Source organism: Callionymus lyra, chromosome 4 (assembly GCF_982586985.1).
Source record: "Callionymus lyra chromosome 4, fCalLyr1.hap1.1, whole genome shotgun sequence".
NCBI lineage: Eukaryota > Metazoa > Chordata > Actinopteri > Syngnathiformes > Callionymidae > Callionymus > Callionymus lyra.
This window is the reverse complement of record NC_141821.1, coordinates 15,323,656-15,346,538: the sequence shown is the minus strand read 5'-3', so window position 1 is coordinate 15,346,538 and position 22,883 is coordinate 15,323,656. Positions and strand designations below refer to the sequence as shown.

The 22,883-nt window shown below is 42.8% G+C and overlaps 2 protein-coding genes across 7 annotated transcripts in view; one reads left to right on the top strand and one right to left on the bottom strand.

Moving 5' to 3' along the window:
* atp8a2 (ATPase phospholipid transporting 8A2) overlaps positions 1 to 9,662 on the top strand; it is a 54,712-nt gene extending 45,050 nt beyond the window's left edge. For all 6 annotated transcript variants that reach the window (XM_087788900.1, XM_087788897.1, XM_087788895.1 and 3 more), the window contains 7 exons: positions 477 to 538; positions 899 to 955; positions 1,861 to 1,968; positions 3,860 to 3,948; positions 4,101 to 4,205; positions 7,787 to 7,878; positions 8,671 to 9,662. In XM_087788900.1, coding sequence (XP_087645026.1) covers positions 477 to 538; positions 899 to 955; positions 1,861 to 1,968; positions 3,860 to 3,948; positions 4,101 to 4,205; positions 7,787 to 7,878; positions 8,671 to 8,768 — 611 coding nt within the window. In that variant the 3' untranslated portion in view covers positions 8,769 to 9,662. The remainder of the gene's footprint in view (positions 1 to 476; positions 539 to 898; positions 956 to 1,860; positions 1,969 to 3,859; positions 3,949 to 4,100; positions 4,206 to 7,786; positions 7,879 to 8,670) is intronic.
* Positions 9,663 to 12,565: 2,903 nt separating this feature from the next.
* Positions 12,566 to 21,783, bottom strand: shisa2b (shisa family member 2b). Its single transcript, XM_087788894.1, has 2 exons — positions 21,180 to 21,783; positions 12,566 to 14,196 (listed from the first exon to the last, which is right to left on the bottom strand). The coding sequence occupies exons 1-2, from the start codon at positions 21,508 to 21,510 to the stop codon at positions 13,628 to 13,630; spliced, it is 900 nt and encodes a 299-aa protein (XP_087645020.1). The 5' UTR covers positions 21,511 to 21,783; the 3' UTR covers positions 12,566 to 13,627.
* Between the last annotated feature and the right edge of the window lie 1,100 nt (positions 21,784 to 22,883).

The following is a 22,883-nucleotide window of genomic DNA, read 5'->3' as shown; positions in this document are numbered from 1 at the left end:
AAAAATGCATTTGTTGTGGCCATGAAACATCATAACTGACTCGTACAATAACTCCTCTGAGCAAATCATGATCTCAGAGTAAATTTTCTTGTTTTTTTAAAATTAAAAGGGGTTTAAATCACATTGCCAACAGCCTAAATGTAGGCCCGAATCATTTTTTACAATCCCTGATTTAAACCCTTTTGTCTATTAAACTCCCTCAACCTGCTGTGAAACAAAAGCCTTGTTTCAATCCTCTTTCTCTCTCCACTGATTTGCTCTTAACACTGTTGTGTTTTCCTGCAGCAAAATCCAACCTTTTGTTGGCAATCAAACGTTTCTAAATGATGGCTGTCAACCAACTCTAATAGACCCAAACTGTAAAAACATCTGCATATAACATTACTCCTCTGAGGAAGCTTTTTTTGCTCACGATTGTGGAGGTTTTTTTTAGAAAAAGTACCTTTCTTCTAATGGAACTCGCATCTTCTCCACAGACTCTCCCTTCAGCAACGGCCAGGGAAACGATTACCTGTTCGTGGGCAACATGGTTTACACGGTGGGTATTCTTGGAACTTTTAAGTGCTCATATTTGTTTAGATTTTTTTTAATCATGTTTATTGTGTTACTCTTGGCAGGCACTCGTGCACTTTGTGTGTACATAAGCTTTCTTTCCCAGCCTGTAGTCAATCTTTCCTTGTCTAGCCAGGCTGTCTCCTGTCCACACTCGTCCAACTCTCACTCATATCGGTTTACTCCCCAAAGTCTCCAGCGATCGCTCGCGCTGTTTACTTGTTGGCTTAATGCAGGCCGTGTAGTACGAGTCTTCTGCAGGGGTTCTGAGTTTATCTGCACATTTAAACTGGTTTTCATTGTTTTGTTTAAAACTAACCCTGCTCTTGTGTGTGTCTGTGTGTAGTATGTGGTGGTTACAGTGTGTCTAAAAGCTGGAATGGAGACGACCGCCTGGACTAGGGTGAGGACTCTTAACACAACTCTGAACCACACGCACACATTTGTCTTGACTTTTCTTGTCCAGACTGGATTAACAGTTTCCACATAATCTTCCTCCTCCGTGCTTTATAGTGGAGGAAACATGGCTAATGATGTGGTCTGCCTTGAGCTTGTGGCGTGGGTTTGTGGCTTTTAAAGCAGTCAGCTTGTGGCTGGATATTACTTTCCACTGCTCATTTGCAGTTTGTCACTTCTCTTCACTGACAGTAAACTTAAAATAACCCTCCAAAAAAGTCATCAAAATGACACAAAAAGCTTTAACAAGGGTTGACATTTCTACATCTACCACTTCATATTTAATATGATCATAAACTGTTGTGAATACATATTATCAATGAAGGTAAAACGATTAACAAAACATCATATTTAAGGTGATTAACCTCAGTTTTATCTTTCCTTCCTGGATCAAGGTAGCTCCTGATTCCTTTAAAAACATTTGTAAAGTCATTTTGAAAAAGAAAATTTAAATCGAGGGAAACTTTTTAAGTTTTCATTGATAAATGACGCTTGAATCTCCCCAAAAAATACAGAAAATGTAAGATTTTTATTGGTGATAAGGATTTTTCTGCACCACATGCACAACTGTTATCTGGACTTCATCCATGATCTTCTTCCGTGGTCCTCCCTGAGGCCGGACCAACATGCTCCAGATCGTGCTGCCACCTTTGTCTACTCAGCTGTCCACACAACCATCTGACTGTAATGACACCGGAATTCTCACAGCATCCACTTACACTAGATCACAGACGGCCATTAAGACTGGAGGAGAAACGTGTTCTATATTCAGAAAAACCGACAACTTTGACCTCTTTGTGGCTTGATCCCAGAATGCCTTGCACTAATATGTGGCCTCTCTTTCATCTGCAGTTTTCCCACCTGGCGGTCTGGGGCAGCATGATCCTCTGGATGGTCTTCTTTGCGGTCTACTCGGCCATATGGCCCACCTTTCCCATCGCCCCAGACATGCTGGGCCAGGCGAGTCACCTCTGTTTACACTCGTCATTTATTTTGCCGGCAGGGGGTTAAAACGACGCTCCCGTCCACGTCTCTGTCACCTAGAACGACATGGCGCCTCGTAGACCCTCCTCCTCCTGGGTGTTCCACGTCAGCACGGCTGGAGCTCCCAGAAGGAGGTTCATGCCCCCCGTGGTTCCTCTGTCCGTCCTTCCTGCACCTGCTGAGGGTCTCCAGAGGCTCGAGCTCTCGCTGTCCTATGGAGGTGTTGATTCGATAGAGACGGCTGCTGCCAGGGATGAGAAACTGAGGAGAAATTGAGCAGCTTTTTATTTTTTCATCATGACGGATTAACATGGTTGTAAGGCGAGGGTAACGGAGCCGTCTCAACTCTCTGCCAGCCTTCGATTCAAAATGTGTCAGAAATCAGGAATGCGGTCGGATATCTGCAGCTGCTGGAGCTAACTGTGGAAGAGCCACAGACACTCCACCCTTCGCCCCCCCATTCCACCACCGGCTCCACTTAACTGCCCCATTACCTCTCTTATTTCCCCAACTGCCCCAATCTTTATTCCCATCTGTCTGCGGGGGTCAGGGCGGAAGAGAGCGTGCACTTACTCTCCCTCTCTGGAGATCTTTGAACAATTGTCCTGGACGTCTTGTTTGAGACGTGGATTTAAACGACATATCATTTTTTTTTAATTTGGAAAAAAAGGAAATTAAATATAGCAAAAACAATTGAGATTCAGTCAGGCAGATTTATGTTTTTAAGTTAAATAAGATAAAAAAATATCAATAAATTGTTGTCGTATTTCACAAGAATCCAAACTGTACACACCTCCGTTAAAGGCCTCGTGTCACATGACTTTAGGAAAACGCAACATGCTATCATTTGTGCTGGAAACGTGTCAGTGCCGCCAGTTATATGTTGGCACCATTTTACAATTTCTTTTATTATGTTTAAAATGTTACGAATGAAAAAAAAGGTAATATTGGAACATTTATTTTTGAAAAATTGGAATTAAAATCCTTTTTCTCAATATTTTTAATATATTTTAACAACATTTAAAGTTTCATTTGAATACTTTCATTGAAGTGAGTCGTCTCACAGCAACAAAAGCTAAGGTAAGGTAAGCTAAGCTCCCAGGCTCGGACTTCAACTCGCGACCTGGGGGAGATGGGGGATGGGGGGCGGGGGGGATAATGGAAGAACATTGTGACAGAGTGAGATAGTTGGAAACTCTTGGAGAATCCATCATCTGTCCGCGGGGTGACGTGACAGAAAACGCTAGATAACGCCTCAGAGATATTCTATCGGGGTCAGAGGTCAGCGAGCAAACCTTTCTGCTGACTCGCTCACTTCGCTTCGAGTCATGTCAATGAAATGAGCCAACTATGGTCATGACGAAGTTAACCACCAGACGTGGGAAGATGATTCAGAAGCTTCTTAACGTACGACTGACCTGTAGAAAGGACAAGAGCATTAAAACTCTACTCGGGTCAAGGGTTAAAGTAGATCAAAGTAGATGTGTTGTGCTAAAAGTGACAAGATATATTGTATATTTTAGTCAGTTTTAAATCAAACTTTACAACAGGGGTCCCCCAGCTTTTTTGCAACGGGGACAAGTTTAATGTGGATCATTATATTCACGGACGGACATTTTTTTCTAGTTTATATGTTTATTTTTTAAGAACTTTTGACTGAAACCAATGTCTTGATGTGTCAAGAGTCACAGGATACTTCAGAGAAAATACCATCTTTTTTCAAAACTCCTTTAAGACCGTGATAATCAATTCAACAGAAATAATTCTAAAGTGTACCTAATAGTCGTCGGGTCAAAGACCGTCTCCTGACTGTATTTACAGGTGATATTTTTGCAACATAACTGAAGTCTGTGTTGCTTCACTGCAGGCTGGCAGGGTGATGCAGTGCTGGTACTTCTGGCTGGGTCTGGTGCTGGTACCGACGGCGTGTTTACTCAAAGACTTCGCCTGGGCCTGGTAAGAAAGGACTCTTAATAGAAGCGTATTTTCCTCTGGCCAGACATTCACGTAACCCACACGGAGTCGCGGTAGACACACTCTTTCTGTAATAAATGACACGCGTCTGCAGTCTCAGAGTTTCCCCTGATGAGCTGGTTTCTGTGCCGCAGCACTCGGCGCACGGTGAGAAAGTCTCTGCTGGAGGAGGTGCAGGAGTTGGAGGCCCGAGCCGTCGACCCAGGTGCGGCCGTGCTGAGGGACGCCAGCGGGCGCAGGTAGAGTTTCAAACCCTCACCTGTGATTCCTCCAGGTTTTTTTTAGTTTTTTTTTTACCAAACATATTGTCTGTCGACCCGGTGGCTCCGTCCACAGGGCAAAAGCCAAAGCCGACGTCCCTCACAACGCAACCTGTCGCGCGTCGTCAGAGGTAGTCTGGGTTTGACCTGTGTGACCTCTGACCTGGAATGCCCCTGTGTGCTTTGCAACGCCTGTGTTTTGGTTTCTGTCACTCTTACCTCCATCTTAACTTTTCGTAGGTGGACCAATTTGAGCTGCTGCACAAACCTGGTGTGTTTCCTGTGACCATGTGTCGTTGTAGCTGCTGTGACTTTTTAGCTGTGTGTGACGTGACACTAGTCATGTGGTTACTAGTCTGACTTTTCAAAGGTTGGTTCACCCAAAATTTAAACTTTCTCGTTTTCTACTCACCCTCATGTCGACATAATCTGTTCGTTTTCAGAATTGTTGTTTATTTTAATATGACTGCAGCTCAGTTGTCTTCCTCTTTGTCTTTGTCCAAAAATACATTTTTAAAATCATCCAAATACCTCCGTGGTGCTCGTCTGTATTCTTCTTGTAAGCCTCGACGAGAAGAATTGTTTTGGAAATACATTTTATAAATATATTAAAAAACGCTTCAAGACCGCAAAAAAGCCTACTCTCTATACTGGAAGAGAGGATTTACTTTTTATTTACTTACTTACTTTATATTTATTTACTGCTTTTTTTATATTACACAAGTGAAATAACTATTATTTAATCTTCTGCTACAAACAAACTTAAAATATAGACTTATTCAATATATAGACTTATTCAATGTGTTCAATTCTTCTTGTCGAGGCGTCAATACAAGATGAACGTTACAGACGAGAAACACAAAGTATTTGGATGTTTTTAAGTGTCATTTTGGATAAAGATGAAGACAACAGAGCATACATTAAAATGAAGGAACATTTTGTCTATATCTCTAAAAAGAACACATTACTCTGAAAATAATCCCAACTCTTTGTCGACATGAGGGCGAGTAGAAAATGAGTGAAGTTTTAATTTTGGCTGAACTAACACTTTAGCTCCTTTAAGACCTTTTCTTCAGATAGTGTGATCATATATTTTTACATAAAATGACACGCGACACATTTAGCTACTTGTATCATAAAGAAGTCATCAACATTTCAACAACAAAAGCCAGCACATACCTCTGCCAAGGAGCTTATTTCATGTTTTCAAGCATCGAATCGAATGAATAAATCAACTTCCTTGATTCTAACATCTGTGCACTCAAGGAAAAAAAAATCTTGTCTCCTGATGGGGAATCAAATTCAGGCTTTTTACCACCTACAGTATCTTGTGTTGTAAACACAATGACACACATGTTGTCACTCAAGTCTTCTGAAAGTAATTTATTCATTAGATTCCAAAGTATGGGGTGCTTTATAGTTGTCTGGTCCTGGATAGTTCCACCAGTGAAGAAGTCCCTAATCTAGATGAAAAGTACAGAACATGATCAGAATTGAATCCAACCTGTTTCTAACCAGTCATGAAAATCCATCCACTTTTTATTAACCCGTGTGCTATCTCAGGGTCAAGGTGACCCAAAGGCCTGAAAACAAATGTTTGTGGTATCCCTTATGTTGTCTCTTGGTCAAAATGATCAACCTCCACTACTGCATATGTATCTATGGAAGCTAGAGAGGTTGTTCACCTTGACCCACAGACAAAACAAGGGATAAAACAAACACATTTGCTTCAGACCTTCAGGGCAGCTTGATCCTGAGATAACACAGGGGTTAATTATGCTGTTTACAAAGAACAAACGTGACCTTCTGGTTGGCTGTAGCCGTGGCAAGGAAACCCCCTCAAGGCAGAAACCTCGAGAGAACCAGACGCTAATGTCTTTCTAATGGAGACCTTGGGATTCCAGAGATGATGTTCCAACATGACTGTAAAAATAAGGCACTAAAGTAGAATTCTTGCCTCCATGGAAGAGGAAAGTGTCCTTGAGATTGGAACCCTGGAGTTGTCATTTTAAAACACTTTAGTTAGCGAAGAGTAGAAGCTCGTCGACCACTTTTATTCGCCGACACGTTTGAAGCTGCTTTCTTAGCGCCGTGATTGGGAAAATATCTAGAGAGGTCTGAGGTATGTTTCTGGTTGGAGTGGGAAGTGAGTAACCGCACTGCTCCTCCTGACCCCTGAGCAGGCCCCCGTCCTGGACTCACCCGGTCCATAAACTCGGGGGAGCCGTTTTGGATGAGCGAGTGTTCTCCATTCGAATGTATGGCTTAAAAAAACTTAATTTGGAACGGAGACGCGAGGCAGGGGTGGAAAAAAAAGCACATCTGTGTTTGCAGTTCTTGCGGAGGTCCTGGGGTAGGCATGGGAAAAGTAGAGGACGCCGGACTCTCGAGGGACGGGTTCAAACGCTGCACTTCCACGGGCCGCTGTTGAGCTCAGGCCAGGGAGAAACATCACCAGGGAGGGGGAGAGGCCTGAAAGCCGCTGATTCATCAACCTCTCACTTATTCCTCCATCATCTTCGGATCCATTCGGGGGCGTCATCTATCTAACCGACGTTATTTTGGCTCCGGAATCCTTAAGAAAACTTCAGAACACTGTTCTCATCCCAACGGTCGCGTACATAACTTGAAGCCTTTCCCAACTTTTCAGCTCTCGCTCGGCAGCCTCTCGTGACTCTGGATGCAAATGTTCAAAACCGTTTCTAGTGCAGGAATCACTTCCACGAGAACATGTGTGCCTGCACGCGTTTGTTCTGGATACCTGGAAAGTCTTTTTTTTTTCTTTATTTTTGGGTGGTGCGAGGAGAGCAGCCACGACGGCGTGTGGTCTTAAAACAGAGCTTCTAGTCTTCTCTCAAATGAAGAGGGGAGGAGAGTGGGAGGAGGACGGGGGAGCGTTGACTGTGGATGTCCTGTTAGCCTGCAGCCACTTTATGACTTACTGTTGGGTTCAATTAAATGCCAGATTTGATTAAATCCGCCCCTTTGGTCTTCGTGCTCTCAGTCTTGGCGGACTTGAAACGCTCTGATCTTTTCATCTCTGCCTACATGGAAGCAAATGTAAACGCTGTCAAAGTTATAAAGTGATTCTACAGGATTATATTAGTACTTAGACGTTATGTTTGCTCTGTGTTTCTGGCGTTTAAACGAAGAGCCACAACATGACCGGACTCTTAACTCATTCGTCCGGAGAGCTGGTGACATCCGAACATGGGCGTCGACCTCTCGCCGCCACATCCGAACCCCCCGGACTCATCAGTTGGAAGGATCACATGTCCCTCTGTAGCGCTGACGGGTCACCGAGATCCTGGAATCGGGGACGGAGAAGTTGTGGCACCGATAAGGTTCATGTTCACACGTCATCAGACAAAAATAAATGACAGCTGCTCTCGACTCCTGACGGATTTAGACGCTTCCACTCGTACGTGAGAGAAACTTGACAAACTCATTAATCGAACTTTTGTGTTAGAATGAACTCATCGTTCGGTGTCGTGTCGTGAGAAACGTCCATTAAGGTTTCGACTCTTAACTCTTTTTTTTTAATGTTCTTGTCTCTGCAGTCTGAACGAACGGGCCCATCTGCTGACAAGAGTGTTTAGAAAAACACCTTCGAGCGTCGGACGCTCAAATTCTGTGCAGCAAACCGTCTCACGTGAGTGGAACGTTAGAGAAACTATTTTTTTAATGGCAGAGATTTTATGAAAACTGTTTTTCTTTGTTTTTAATTGTAAAGTCAAAAGACTAATGGGGGGAAAACAAAACTTTAATATGATGGCAGAGCTTGAAAATCAATAAAAAAATATGTTTTTAAAATAAATTATTAATTTACAAACATTCAAAATAAAGTAGAATACAAAGTAAAAAATATATATATATATTAAAACAAATTGACAATACATATATTGTACGTAAAGAGGAATTATTTAATTGATCGAAAAGAAAAGTATTGATTAATCAAATCAATAAATGAGTTATAAATAAAATAAAATTAATAATATTCCCTTTAACGGCAAATACAACTTTAAAGTGTTGAAGTCATATAAAAGGTTGACATTTTTGACAATCTGCTTATAGAAAAAGTTTTTTTTTTTTTTTTAATGAAAATCTTGAATATTAATGTGTTGATTACATTTATTATTATAGTTAAAGAAATCAACGTCACTTGGATCAAATAAGGGGAATAAATGGGTTGTTTAATTTATTTTGTGTGGTTAAATAAATACAGGTACACAAAATGAGATAAAAGTGGATAAAAAATATAGTTTTACTTTCTAAAATATTGTTGGACAAAGTCTTGCTCCAACGCTTGACATCCATTTCCCAGGCTTGTCATCAGAGCACGGATGAAGTGTCTCAGCGTCTTCCTGCTCACGCTGCCTTCATGAGAAACGAGAATAAACGTACTTCCTGTCCCGAGTGACGAGATGAACTTGTGTTTCCGCAGACGGCTACGCCTTCTCTCAGGAGGAGCACGGGGTGGTGTCCCAGTCCCAGGTAGTCCGATCCTACGACACCACTCGCCAGCAGCGGCCCAGCCTCTAACCCCAGCGGGGACGGACTCATCGGACGTCCTCAGGGTGAGAGAGCGTGTAACCCCCCCCAAACCCCACCGCCCGCTCTCCTCCCCGCTGTGGCCTTACTGGACCTCTGACCCGCAACCGGCCCAGACGAGGAAGCCGCGGCTGGTCAAGTAGAACTTTAAAGACAAAAGGGACCAGACTGGATTAAACCGTCTCCACGAGAGCTGCACAGGCATGAGCAATCACGCACAGGCATGACGAGTCGAACTCAGAGACTGCCGCTCATACCCGTATACTCCCGAGCCGGGGTCATCGTGCTACTGTGTGTGTGTGAGAGAGAGTGAGTGTGTGTGTGCGTGTGTGTCGGCCTGTGCATGTACGTGTGCACGCAGTGGTGCTCCGGTGTTAGTATGCATGTGTGTACCGGTCCATACGTGTCGACGGAGGCGCGTCACTCGACCTCAACATGGAGCTCCTTGTGACCGGACCCCCGCCCCCCCGATGATGGTCCCGGGGCCCCACTGGGACCTGCTTCCCCCCTCGTTTCTTATCGTCTATCTCTGCATCTGTCGACCGCCTCGTCCGCTGCTCATCCTCGACCCCGTTGTAACCCCCCGTCTGGTGTCGTCGGCTGACTCGGCACTTCCTCAACCACATTTTACGCACTATTTTTTTTAAACTATTAAAAGTGGTCATCGATCCCGTTTCCTCCGTTCATTAGCGTTTTTGTTTGTCCTCGAGAGCGACACCTGACTTAACTCCTGGACAAGATAGACTCTCTCTTGTGTGCTTCTCTGGACTCTCTGGTTCTGAATGTAGCGTCTTGTTGTCTGTGTCTCCATGTTGAGGAATGCGAGAGCGAGGGAGGATGAACGCGCGTCTATCCCGGTCCTAATCATTAAATTGAATCAATCCACGGCTCGCTGTCTTCACTGTAAGAGGCAGAAAGTGAGTTGAGTCGCTCTCAATAGGTTTGTCTAAAAAAAAAAAAAAAAAAAAATGTGGCTTGAGGGTCGTGAAGAGCAGGTATCTTCTGTCCACCTGGCTGAGAGAACCAGCAGCTGCTCGGTAACATGGCGAGTGAGTCCATCATGGTTTCAGCTCCTCCCGGAAGACCTGCCCCCCGGCGCTTCCTCCCCGGCCGGGCCTCGGGAAGAGCTGCCAGGAAGTGCTCCTCTGCGGGCTTAAGAGTCTTCGTCACGCTTTCACGCTGCACGTTGTTGTGGTTTATGGTTGTGCGGCGGCTGATGCTGAGGGTTTTCTGTCCGCGGTGGGTGGCACAGCTGTCTGTGAATGAGTGGGATTCGCCTTTCTCAGAGCTTAAGGGTGTGTGTGAGGATTATCAATCTGCAGACTCATTTATCACACACTTCCCTACATGTGTCTGTGATGCTTCTACGGGCAACATGGACCTAAAATCTTAGTGTATTTAGCTTTAACGGATAAAACTGAAACATCCAACTTAAAAACACGTGTCGATAATAAGTCTGTATTGGATTCAGTTGAAACAAAATGGCAGCTTCTTGCTTAAACCTTGTATGGAGTTTAAGTTTGTGTGACTTGTTTCAATTTTGTTTTTATCAAAAATACTTTCTTTTTATACTTATTTTTCATGGATATTATTTAAAAGATCTTGATGTTTAATGACACCCTTGTACACCCACCCTACACACTCCTATAGCATCCAGGTGGTTCAGCTAAACTAGACCTCATTCAAGCCGGGGCGGGAGCTCCTTAAGACCAGGACCATGACGGGAACAGTTGGAAAAACCAGGATAAACTTTAACCCCTACTGCCGACTATGAATAATAATAATCTTCAGTAAACTGCAAAGCAAACATGAACCAGTTTTGATCTTCATATGACATATATCAAATATTTAAAGTTCAACTAATGTGTTGATTTAAGTGTGTCTTAACCTCTATTGTATCATCAGTATGTGTCTGTTTGTACAAAACTCTTTTCATTGAAATATTTACATTAGAAAAGGTCCTTAAGCCCCGCCCCCTGAAACTTTTTCTCAAGTTAAAATAAAGTTTGCCATAATGACGCCCACACTGCTGTGATTGGTCAAGCATCAAGGTTTGTCACCACATGTCATCAATCCCAGAAATCTCAGCCTCCAAGGGATGTGTACAAAGAAAAGCAGGGCGATCTTTGATCTCGTAACCTCTCGTTCACTGAAATGTTAGAACTTTATAAAGTAATAAGTTGAAAACATGGTCATGATGAGGGACTTACTGCATCTTGGAGAGGAAGATTCAACATCTGAAACATGTGAGTTGGGTTTTCACATTAGTTGCACTTTAAGTGTATAATTGTGTTGATCTTCCAGACCGACAAACACAAGCAACAAAAATGTTAACGACCTACGAGGGCTGAAAATAAATGGCTAAACTGGTTGCTACCTAAAAATAGATGAGAAAGAACATCTGAACTATTAAGAATCACGTCACTGGTGACAAAACTCAAAGAATATGAATGTATGTTTTTTCTATAATGGAAATTATTTCATTGATTTTGAAGCGAAGTCTGTGCTCGCTCAGTGTTTTTCTTTTGTTTAATGCAGTTTTCTCACTGAAACTTAGTTTGAGAAGAAATCTGTCATTATATATATTCAGGGAATTCATGTTTACAAATGCTGTTTTATTATTTATATTAATGATTTATTAACCCTTGTCTCATCTCTGGGTCAAGATGAACGACCTCCACCACTGCTTATGTATTTCTGGAAGACAGGGAGGTCGTTCACCTTGACCCTGAGACAACACAAGGGATACCTCAAACACATTTGTTTTCTGGAATACTGGTCCCTGAGATAACACAATGGTTGAATGAGATCTTATATTTTTATATTTTATTTTTCATCAAACATCTTTTCATTGTTGTTATGATAGCGTTGAAGCAGTTCACTGTGGTTCCAGCCCAGACCACCATTTGTTTTGATAGTATTGTAAAAATAATTGTGAGTCCACACTTGAAAACTAAAGAAGTCTGATCCAAAACCAGGCTCTGGAAACACAGAGATGAGCTTCAAATCAAACCTTTCTTGATCCAGTAAAGTAATCGTCAGCGGAGCAATGGACGCCGTGATTCAGGAATTCTGAAGCTGATTTCAATTAAACTAATGACATCACCGAGAAGTGCTGATGCAATCAGAAACTGTCGGTCCCTCATCAGGACCTGTGATGTAACATATTTTCTTTCGCATTCTTTTGTCTTTTGGAAAGAAATGTGCTTTTGTACCCTTTGGACGACTTTGTTTTTTAAACACATGATTCCTACTTCACATGGTATGATCTCCAAATGGAAAAGTAAGGAATATATCTGATAAATATCTTCAAACATAATAAAAAACAGATATATTTGTGTATAGTTTACAAACCTCTTTTAATTTGAGATTCCTCTGAATATCTAATCCTTAAACATTTACTCATATTAGGTGCTCTTTTTCTTTATTAACATTTATCTACATCATTTAATATTTAATTATTTAAAATATTCCTTCTTCCCAAACATTTTCTTGAATGTACCATTACATTATTTAGTATTAAATACATCCGTTCTTGTAATAATAATCATCTATTTAAGGTCATATCTTAACATTGACGTATATTTTAGGATCATCATTTAACCCTCTTGAAGTAAAGTTTCAATGATTAAATATCGTCAAACATAATGAACAATATTTCTTGACTAGTTTTGTGTTTTATCCACTAAAAAAAACAGACATGATTTAATTTGATTTAATTTAACTTCCAATAACCAGATGTTTAGACAAAAACAATCTCCACTTCGATATTTCCACCATCGTCACTGATGTTTTTTGTTTATTTTTTTAACACAACAGTTGCATCTGGACACACTTTTGGCTTGGATGATACACACTTCCTCACACACACTCGCACACAACTTCCATCTCTCCTGGACATCCCACGACCCATGTTCAGTGGAGCAAAAAATTCCTGAAGCAGAATGTTACTGAGTTACCGAACCAGTCTGTGACCGGGAAAAACATTCCTCTTCTCTTTTACTTGTTCTTAGTTCAGATCTGATGTCGGTGTGAAGATGACGAGTCGTCAGAAGCTTGAATCGACATCTGTTTAAGTGGCATCACTTCTGCGTAACATTTATGAGTGAACTTGTGTTGGTTCGTCGTAGTAACACCGCAGTAATATTGGCCGTGTGTTCCTGACACTTGCATAAAACCTCTTATATTTTAAGGGGGGAAAGGACGCAGGTTCTGGTTCGGTCTTCAGGGAGACTTGGACTGCTTTTCGAATCACAGCAGCTGCTTTCGCCATCAAACCCCTTCCGCTCACACGCCTCTCGCACACTCTCGCTCACGCAATTATTCTCAAGTGCAGGCGTACGAACGCGGCCTGTGGTCCTGACCAGTGTCCACTCCAGCTGTCACTCAACTCCGCTCACATAAACCCACAGATCAGTTTGTTTTTGAAAAAAAGAAATCAGTCAATATTTGAGCGTTTTCTCTCGCATCAATCTCCCTCCTTTAAAGGAGCGCTGCTTATTCTCGCGTGGGATCTGACCGCCTTGAACAGACCTGGGACTGTTGAGGATGTCGACGCAGCCGTGAGGGTGATTTGCAGCCTCGGGTTCGGTATTTTATTCTGAACATTTTGTTTTGGTAGGAGGTGAAGATGGAGAGTAGCTGCCGACAGACACACGACTGGTTATTGTTGATGGAAAAACTTTTTTTTGGGGGGGTGGGGGGGATTTTTCTGGGCGAGAATAGACTCGAGTCGCTTCCGTTAATGCAGATTTTAACATCACAACACAGATCAGAGTTCGTGTGAGTCTCACTGCTGCCCCCTTGTTAGCCCTCACGGGCGAAGCTTCGCCGCCGAGTCCAGGCATTCATCACACTGTCACTGGTGGGTATTTCTGGTCACTCGTGACGCTGCACGGACCTACATTGGGCGGAGGGCAGGGGGACTGAAGGGGTCTATACACACCCTGAGGGTCCAAAAAGGCCGGGGTGGCGGCGACCGGGTGGGCGTAGCCGATGTACTGCGGGTGCAGGAACTGTCCCTGGTGAGGCATGATCTGAGTGGCCTGCTGGCAGTTGAGCACGGAGAAGTTGGTGGGCATGTTGACGAAGACGCTGGCGTCGGGGGGGAGGCAGCAGGAGGCCTGGGTCCGCATCATGGGAGGGGGTCCGGGCCGGGGGGCGGACGGAGGCGCCGAGGAGCTGGAGGACGTGGCGGTGCTGGACTGGCGCGACGAGGAGCCTCGGGAGGTGCTCGCCATCATGGGGATGGTCTCGAGCAGACGGCCGCTGCCGGGTCCGCTGCCCGTCGCCCCGGGCGACGACGACAGTTCCGGTTTGGGCCGGAGGCAGCGGCAGCAGCACATGGCGATCACGGAGCCGACCAGGATGAAGGCGACGAAGACGGAGCCCACGATCAGGAACGGCACATAGATGGGCACTAGAGGGAGAGAAGACCTGTCAGTAACTAGTATTTACCAAACATCAACGATTGATTTGATCTACTTAATCCAAAGCCTTTTTTAGCATTTGAAAAATCCTTGATTGCAATGAGCTTAATGGGAGAGAACTGCACCACGGATAGTGAAGAAACTTTAAGAGAATTGTGGATCCAGATGGTAACCAGAAGCCCACCATTAGCATTTCCTGGATTTTTTTTGGCTATTTTTTGGTAACAGACTAAGTGAAGACTATCAGAGAATCACCTTGGCAGAGGTAATAACAATCAATTTGATCTTTTCTTTGTCGTCTCGTAATGATTGTCTTTTGTTTGGCGCCCATCACAACAGTACATTACGTGACCTGCTGGACAATGTCATCGTTCCCTGTAATCTACAATCTTTCCTTCAACCCACATTACAGACGATCATAATCTGCTATGTCGAGGTAGTCACCTAGACAGACCGGGACCAGGAAATACCGACGTTGCATGTGATGTTTGGATCGATAATGAACCCCTGTTTATTCTTGCCTTTGTGTTAAACCTGCTCTTAATACACTCCCTGCCTGAGGGAGGCAGCGAAGAGCCGAAGAAAGTACATCAGTCATGTTGCTTTGACTAAAAAGCTTGAACAAGATCAAAGAATCAGCTGAAGTTTGGCCTCTGAGCTCCGGCATGTGAGAACAGATTGGCAGAGACGGAGAAACAAAAAGCCATGTGGTGTTTGGACCTGAGCAGAGAGACTCGGGAGTTCGTGTCCCTGGGGGTCCTTGGACTCTCATTAGCGGTTATTAACTTTGTTTTGATCTGTTTTAATCCTTGGCACCCTGCTGTGCCCATAGCCCCCTCGACCCTGCAGACATGCGCTTGTTTGCAAGGTTGATGTTCTTAAGCCGGGGAACCTTCCCTTGGAAAAAGAACTGCTCTCGGGGCTCATGGTCGTCCAGGCCTGGCGTGTTCTCCTCTGAGCAGCACAGGAAGTTACATACATCATGTATACACGGCTTTAAAGGTAAAGCTATTAACTAGTTTATAGTTTCCAACATCTCTTACGTCAAGCTCCAACAGTAACAGAACTTTTTGAACCTTCTATTCTTTTATGGTCACAATCATCACCATGTATCATCAAACATCCTCACATACCAGCCAGGACTGCAACCTTCATCTTCAAAAGAGTCTTAAAAACTACAACCATGAACTGTGTGGAACAAGCCACATAAGACTTATGTAGACTATAGTCTGTACAAAACCAAAGAGGATACAACATTAAACTTCTCCATCCAACGTGTTACAAACTCTCTGATCATAAACTGATCGTAAAAGTTGGCACCAAGACACAAATACAGACAATACTTGAGGGATTTACAAGTTAACTGACATCTCCAGCTTTCCCTCTCACAATATTTCCAAGACTTCTCTACCCTTTTTTTTTTTACTTTTCCACTGCTTAAAATGCCACCTAACTTTTTTGTTTTCATGATGCTCCTACATCTGTAGTCTGAAGGTGTAACTAATGATTGTGGACTAAAGGAGAAGTGAACACTCATGGACACAAACTGAGGATGACTACTATCGGATTTCGATACACGTCAGGGTAACCAGGAATATCTTAAGCTTTTGAATGCCTTTTTTAACATATGTCACAACGTGAAGATAAAAGTTACAAATCGCTCAAAATTAAAAATTTCAGTCATTTTCTACTTGACATGCTTAAATAATTCTATATTTTGAGTTTATTTGTAGCAGAGGCTCCAGCAGCAAGTCCTTCCTCATTCTAACACATTGCATGTGTCAGTGTGCATGATTTACACTGGAATCTTAAAACAATCTTAAAGGCAAAGCTTCAATACAAGATGGACATTACAGACGAGCAGTATGGAGGTATTTGGGTGTTTTAAGTGTCTTTTTGGACAAAGATGTAGACGAAGACAACTGAGCTCCAGTCGCTTCATTAAAATGAACAAACATTTTTGCCTAAAAAGTCTAAAAAGGAACAGATTAATCCGAAAATATCCCTTCAATTAGAACTTCAGGAAGCAGATGGAGAGTTGTCTATTTTGTGTATAAACTAGCCGAACATTTAAGTATTTGGTTTGTCAACAGTATCAACAGATTCCTTGCCAAACACCTGCCGCTCATCCCTGAAACCGTCTGGCACTGGTTTGGTTTAATCAATGGCAGCGATGATGGTATGTATGCTGTAAAGAAAGCTTTGAAAAGTCCCCAACTGCAACTTTCCCTCATTTGCGTGCCCAAAGTCCAAAAGACGCTAGCGGCATCCAACAGATGAGGTCACTGCCGAGGTGTTCCCAGATTCACAACTCGACGCTACAATAGCCGACAACTGCGTTGACCTGCTGGCTTCCATTGCGTCCACGCACTGAAGTCATTTTCCAGGCTGAGCGGCTCTGCCAACAATCAAAGCATGCCAACCAGATTTGGCTTTTTAAGATTCGAAAGTGTAGCTCCTTCAAGAGATATTAGTTATTAATCCATCTAGGTTATTTTTAAAGTGCCCTGAAGATCTTGAGAAGCATGACTTGAGACACACTCGGACCATTTCTCTTTCACAGGAAACGGTGTCAACTTCATGGGCTTATGCGGCCCAAAGCTACACGGCGTCTAATAAACAGGTTTTAACAGGAACTCTTTTGAAAAGTCTGTTATGGCAACACATGTAACAGAAGCAGAAAAGCCCCCCTCCATCCCCCCTCTCCCTTCTACTCTACACAAGGATTAGTTATTCCTATGAACCCCTGACGGTGTTACTTTCTCTGTGCTTTCAGTGCAGATCTTCTGTCAACTTGAGCGACTCTCTCATCTTCTCTGCGTTATAGTCGTGAGAAAATGTCAATCAAGTCCATAGACTTGATGTATGCTGCTCCTTCTCTTGATATATATAACAAAAATACATGGAATCTTTCCTCTGGTCTGGAAGAGTGTTCAGGAACCATCAGTAGATTATGATCCACAGACTTCAGAGCCCGAGCTGGGGTGTAATGCTGGATCAGATCACTGATGTAAGGAGGAGTCTGACCATGAATAGATCTGAAAGTAAGAACCAGAATTTTAAAATTGATCTTGAAAGAAACTGGCAGCCAATGCAGAGTTTTAAGGATCTGGTAAATGTGAGTTCTTCTACTAGAACGCCTCAGAATTTTCGCTGCTGTTGTGTGTCTCTTTGTACCCTAAGACTGTTAGGGCTCCCTGCCTATTGCCTATAATAAAAGAATACCCAACTGTGATTCTTTTTCTACAGTTCTTTCACATAGATCTGAGCAATCTTTATCTGTATCTTTGCGAACAATTTTTCAGGATTTCTGAGCTTACAGTTATTTAAAGATCCTAATCAAAAAATTGACCCATTTTCGTGGCTCGAGAATTAGGGGACCATTTGTCTGTAAAATAAAATAAAAAATATATTCTTTGCCAATTTTCTTTAAACAATACTCCCCTGGATCTGAATCTGTCCAGCTCTTCCTATTGACCCTGGTGCCGAGTGCAAAACATATCCTCCCCCCCATCACTCCCCCCTTATTTCTCTTGAGTAACTTTCCAGTCACATGACAGCTTCTACGCCACCATTGTTCTCCGTCAGTCGTCCACACCTGTTGCTGCAGTTGAGCCGTAGCAGCCGCGCTGCAACAACAGCAGACCCCCTCCAAGCTCTTGTTTTGGGCACGGCCTCTGTGACTAAGCCTGTCCCCCCCCCCCCGGTACTCCCTCCGGGTTTTCTCCTGTTCGCTCGGACCATGTGTTGCCTCATGTCCATCGCATTGATCGTTCACTGCAGATCTTTGTGCATCTTATCGTGTGATTTACGACCTGCCTCGTCTGAAATATGATGATGATACAGCGTCGGAACTTCATCGAAAAAGCAGAAGGAATAAAAACCTTTAGGAAATTAAGTTTAACCCCTCAAACCCGCACGGACCCAGGACCCGGTCCAGCAGATTGATGTTGATTTACGGTGTTGGGGTCCATCGCAGCTCCCCATACAGCTGCAACATAAGCACGTGGATTATTTTCGGCTCGCTCGCTACGGATGAATTTAATTCAAGATGAACTGAACGGCGCTACAAATATACGAGGGGAGTTGATTCCATTTCCAGACATGGGTGTTTTGCTTCCTGCCTGGGAGAGTACGGCGCCTCTCGCATGGGCTCAGGGTTTTCTGCAGCGTCAGCGACATTTTCAGGGGTCACAAAGGTTAAACAAGTGCTGCCTGCTTTTAAAACAAGCATGTGTTCTTATCAGAAACACTCAATGTACAAGAGACGGAACTGACACCTCGTAAACACGGTATCTGACACCACCAGGTCAGGTCTCGAAGTTTTCTATCGGTAATAATAGTGTTTCTACATCCGTCTGTTGCTCCTTCGTAGGAGATAGTCTTGAGGCTAGTTTAGTTGTGGTGGTGTCAGACTATAGACCCTAGAGTTGCTATTGCCGTGCTTTAAGGACTATTGATAGTTCACTTGATGTATTATGTCTGGTTGTACTAACTGACCTCAAAACATTTTTTATGTTGTACATGTAACTCAAAAACTTGTGAGGTAAAGGTATTACTCCTCGTGGCTACTGTGGAATATATTTCTGTTAAATCAAAGTCAGTTTTGCTTTTGAATGAGGCAGTTTTTATTCACTTTCTTCACACTCACACTGTTCCCACAAAGCTGCACTTAATGCTCATTAAAATCCTTCTGTATGAAAATAGACCCGTTCATTGATATCGTTGAGTTTTAATAGTTATTTATTGTCAGTAAACGACAACAATATATTCAAAATATTCAAAGCATGTTTCGATAAAAGGATTTTTGCATACTTCTGCAAATAGATGTTTGCTTGAAATGATGTCGTTAACTGACTTATATGATGTTTTTTTTAAATATGTTGTTAAGAAAAGTCGTCTTTCCTTTAACTGTTGAAGGTCTGAAGTGTTTACCTCTGTCCTCGCTCTACGTGGCTCAGGGGTCAAGGGGTCTCAAATGGGTTTTTTTGCACCATCCACCGGTTAAGTTACAGATTAGATAAATATATTGAAAATAAAATAGCTTAACAGGGGGAAAAAACAATCTAACATTAGCGCTGAATCAGCAAAAGTTGGTTCCATATAGAGTTTTAGTTTTACGCATTTTTACTATTTGTTTTTTTTTAAGTAAACTTGTCCAAAGCTGGTGTCAGGAGTCGCATGATATCGACACTCAGGTATTTATTCAAAATAAAACACAATCTCACACATTAACACATTAATAATCAATACATATATATATATACATATATATATATATATATATATATATATATATATATATATATATATATATACAATTTCTGATGTATTGATTATTAAATGTTGCTGTGGTTTTGGACCGCTATGATATACGAGTTATGATGTGTGAGAATATTCAGAGGGAGTTCGACAATGATCTAGTGAAAGATTCGGGCCGGACTCGTCCAGAAAAAGAAACAAAATTATAAACTTTGAATCACAAGTTAGGACGCTCCGCTCTGAATTTGAATGCTGGTCATGTGATCCTTTCAGATTTGATCCACGGTCTCATCCCTCCATCTGTCCAGCTGATGCAATAAAACCTTTTCCTCGGGTCAGACTCTCTCCTCAGATCCAGTGTTGAAGAATTAACAAAAGCAGACACGAGGGTGAGCGAGGTCAAGAGTCTGACTCTAAACATCATGTGACCTGTACTCTCAAAGAGGGTTGACGGGTGTGTGTGTGTGTGTGTGTGTGTGTGTGTGTGAGAGTGTGTGTGAGTGTGTGTGAGGGGGGGATCCTTGCAAATGATACATAACATGATTTGTGTTTTAGTATGAACAGAGCTGTCAACGCTGCTGCTGAGCTACACTGTCCAAGATCCGGTCAAGTCCAAACCTGATCCCCGTGGGGACGCGGCGACACGACTCTCTCTACGACTGTACAGGCACGAACAAACACTGCTATTTATAAAGTGCAGCGAGACACAGTTTGCCATTTGTGCGTGCAGTTAACTGTGTTTTTGGATGAGTGTGCTGTCTCCCGTGCAGCTGTCGGTGCCAGCAGAGGCCCCGCCAGCAGACGGATCTTTTACAGGGACATTCTGATGCTGTGTCCTGTTTATGAGAGGAAACTCTATCCTGTAATAAGTCTGAAAGTTACCATATCAGGTTTGACTGGTTATCAGTGAGAGGCGGCTGCTCATTTTAGGAGAGGGTAAAATAGAATGTTGCAGCCGTCGTCTCACGTTCAATTGCTGAGGATAAGGAGTTTGTTTTTAAGTTGTACTAGTTAGTTAGCAGAGTCAACGACGGTTAGCATCAGGGTTCAAGTCCATCGACCCTGGATCTTTCCTGCATGGATGTTCTCCGTATGTCTCCTCTTGGTACTCCGGTTTCCTCCCACAAAATCAGCTGTTTGCTCTCGACCTTATCTTGGGTGTCTCTCACCCTTACTAGCTGGGATATGTTCCAACACCCATTGACACCATCAAACAACGTACCACTAAGTAGATAAACTACTTTTAATCACGTGGATGGAACAGAATCTAATGAAACACACACTTTTAAATAACCACGATGTAAACCAACATGTTTCACACCTATGACGTGTGTATTTACAATCATTGTGAAATGTTCACGATTTTTAACCGGGTTAATACAATGTACTTTGTTATCTATCACTTTATGAATGAATGAATGAAACTGTTTAGTATCAAATAAATGTTAGTCTTTATAAGCATTTAATTATAATTGTTTTTTTTATAACCATTTCTTATCTTGTCTAGTAGCTAATACATATATTTATTTCAGAGTCTCATCTTAAATGTCAAATTATAAGATATCTTTGTCTTACATTAAGTTGTTTTTTTTTTTGCTTAAATTCCGAGTTTTGTTGTTTAAAAGTAAGTGACAGTTCTATTAATTTTTGTGAAAAGTGTGAGACTTTTATTCCTGATTTTAACTTGAACTTTAAATCTGTCTCTCAGTACCTGCTCCAGAGTCCTTGTCCTCCTTGCCCTCGGTCCCGGGCTGCTGGGCTTGCCGGTCGTTGTCACAGCTGCCCTGGTCCAGCCTGGCGTCGGTGCTGGAGCAGCAGTACCGCAGCTCGCACTTCCCGCAGCAGATGATGGAGTCCTCGCCGTCGATCTTCTCCGGGCACTGGAAGCCTTCCTTCCACACCCCCGTGGGGTCCTGCCACCCGTGACAGTACTCCCCGCTGGCCTTCACGTCCACGATGACCAGCAGTAGAGCCCCGAGGATGGTGACCGGCACCGGCGAGCCCGCTCCTCTCATAGCGGTCCAGTGGCAGAGGGGCCACATGCGTGAGGGGGTACCGGTGCTGAAGAGAGGGGGAGAAGTGGAAGACTGGACGGGTCACCCACAGCGCTCATTGGTTAGAGGAGTCCGAAGGATGTCTCCAAAAGATGTGTCCAGACTTGGGGTTTATCCAAAAAAAAAAAGTTGTGAAAAGACACAAGTGGAGTCTAAATAAATCCCATATCCAGAACCGAACCGTACATCCCGTGGTAAGTCCTCACACCGGCTGATCCAATCCAAGAACCAAACTTTTCCAAGTCGTCCGTCCAGCTCCACATGTTGTTGGGAAGTGAGAGCAACAGGTCCGGGAGAGTCTGAGTGAGTCCAGGGACCCTCACGCGTGTGGGCGTGGAGAGACGCGAGGGGCCCCCACGAGCTTCACGCTCTGTGTTTTGCGTGTGTTTATATCTTTTTTGTTTTATTTAACTTTTGTGGAATCAAACTAATACCAGCTGACTTAATAGTTAAGAAACTTTATTGTAAAATGTATTTTCAAACTTCGTATCAACTCTACCACTTGAGGAGAAGCTCAACTCAAGTGTGATAGCGCCATCTATTGGACATAAACGTGAAGTGTCTTAGTTGCTTTAACAATCCACTGGTTTAAAAAGTTTGTTATAAAATGGCTTTCATGTGGTGTATTTAGTTTTTGGTTCAATGCCTCTCATATCTCCTGTATTCTAACTTACGTGTTTTTATGATAAACCTTCTCTTCATTGTTTATTGTGTTTATAACTAATTTATGAATAATGTATTGGTATTAATACTTACCCACCGGTTTTATTTATATTATATTTTGACTATTCCAAGTGATATATTTTATTACCCAGGTAGAAAATGTTTTTGAATTAGTTCCTTGATATGTTTGTATCGTATTATGTTACTTTAAATACTTATTTTCGAGTTAGAATTCTAATTTCAATGATGTATTAAATCAGTTAATGTTTTCACTCATTCTTATGTCATTCTAATTTCTCATTTATCTTTAAAATAAATACAACTCAAACTATAGAAGAAGGAACCAAGAGGTTGTCGACTGGAAATGAGTGAACCCAGACCAGGTCAACGGGATGATGGATTTTATTACCTGTGGGTCGAAGCCCAGCAGGAAACTAACAAACAATCCGTACAAGCTTACAGTCTCAACATCATCAGATTGTTTTGGCTTTATACACGACACAGCGGGATCCGCCTCAATGACATGACAATTGACATGATATTCTGAACACTCGGCCAGGACGATTTCACAAGATGTTTTCCAATCTCATTATATAAGCTGTTTTCCCAATCTCTCAGTGTGTGTGTGTGTGTGTGTGTCTGCAACGTCCTTGCTATGACACTCTGGACACTCGGCCAGGTCGATTTGACATGATGTC

Excerpts from the sequence above, each read along its gene's own strand:
- shisa2b (XM_087788894.1), bottom strand. The coding sequence starts at position 21,510 with ATGTGGCCCCTCTGCCACTGGACCGCTATGAGAGGAGCGGGCTCGCCG. Across the intron at positions 14,197-21,179 it reads GGACAAGGACTCTGGAGCAG|TGCCCATCTATGTGCCGTTC; the intron begins GTACTGAGAGAC and ends CTCTCCCTCTAG.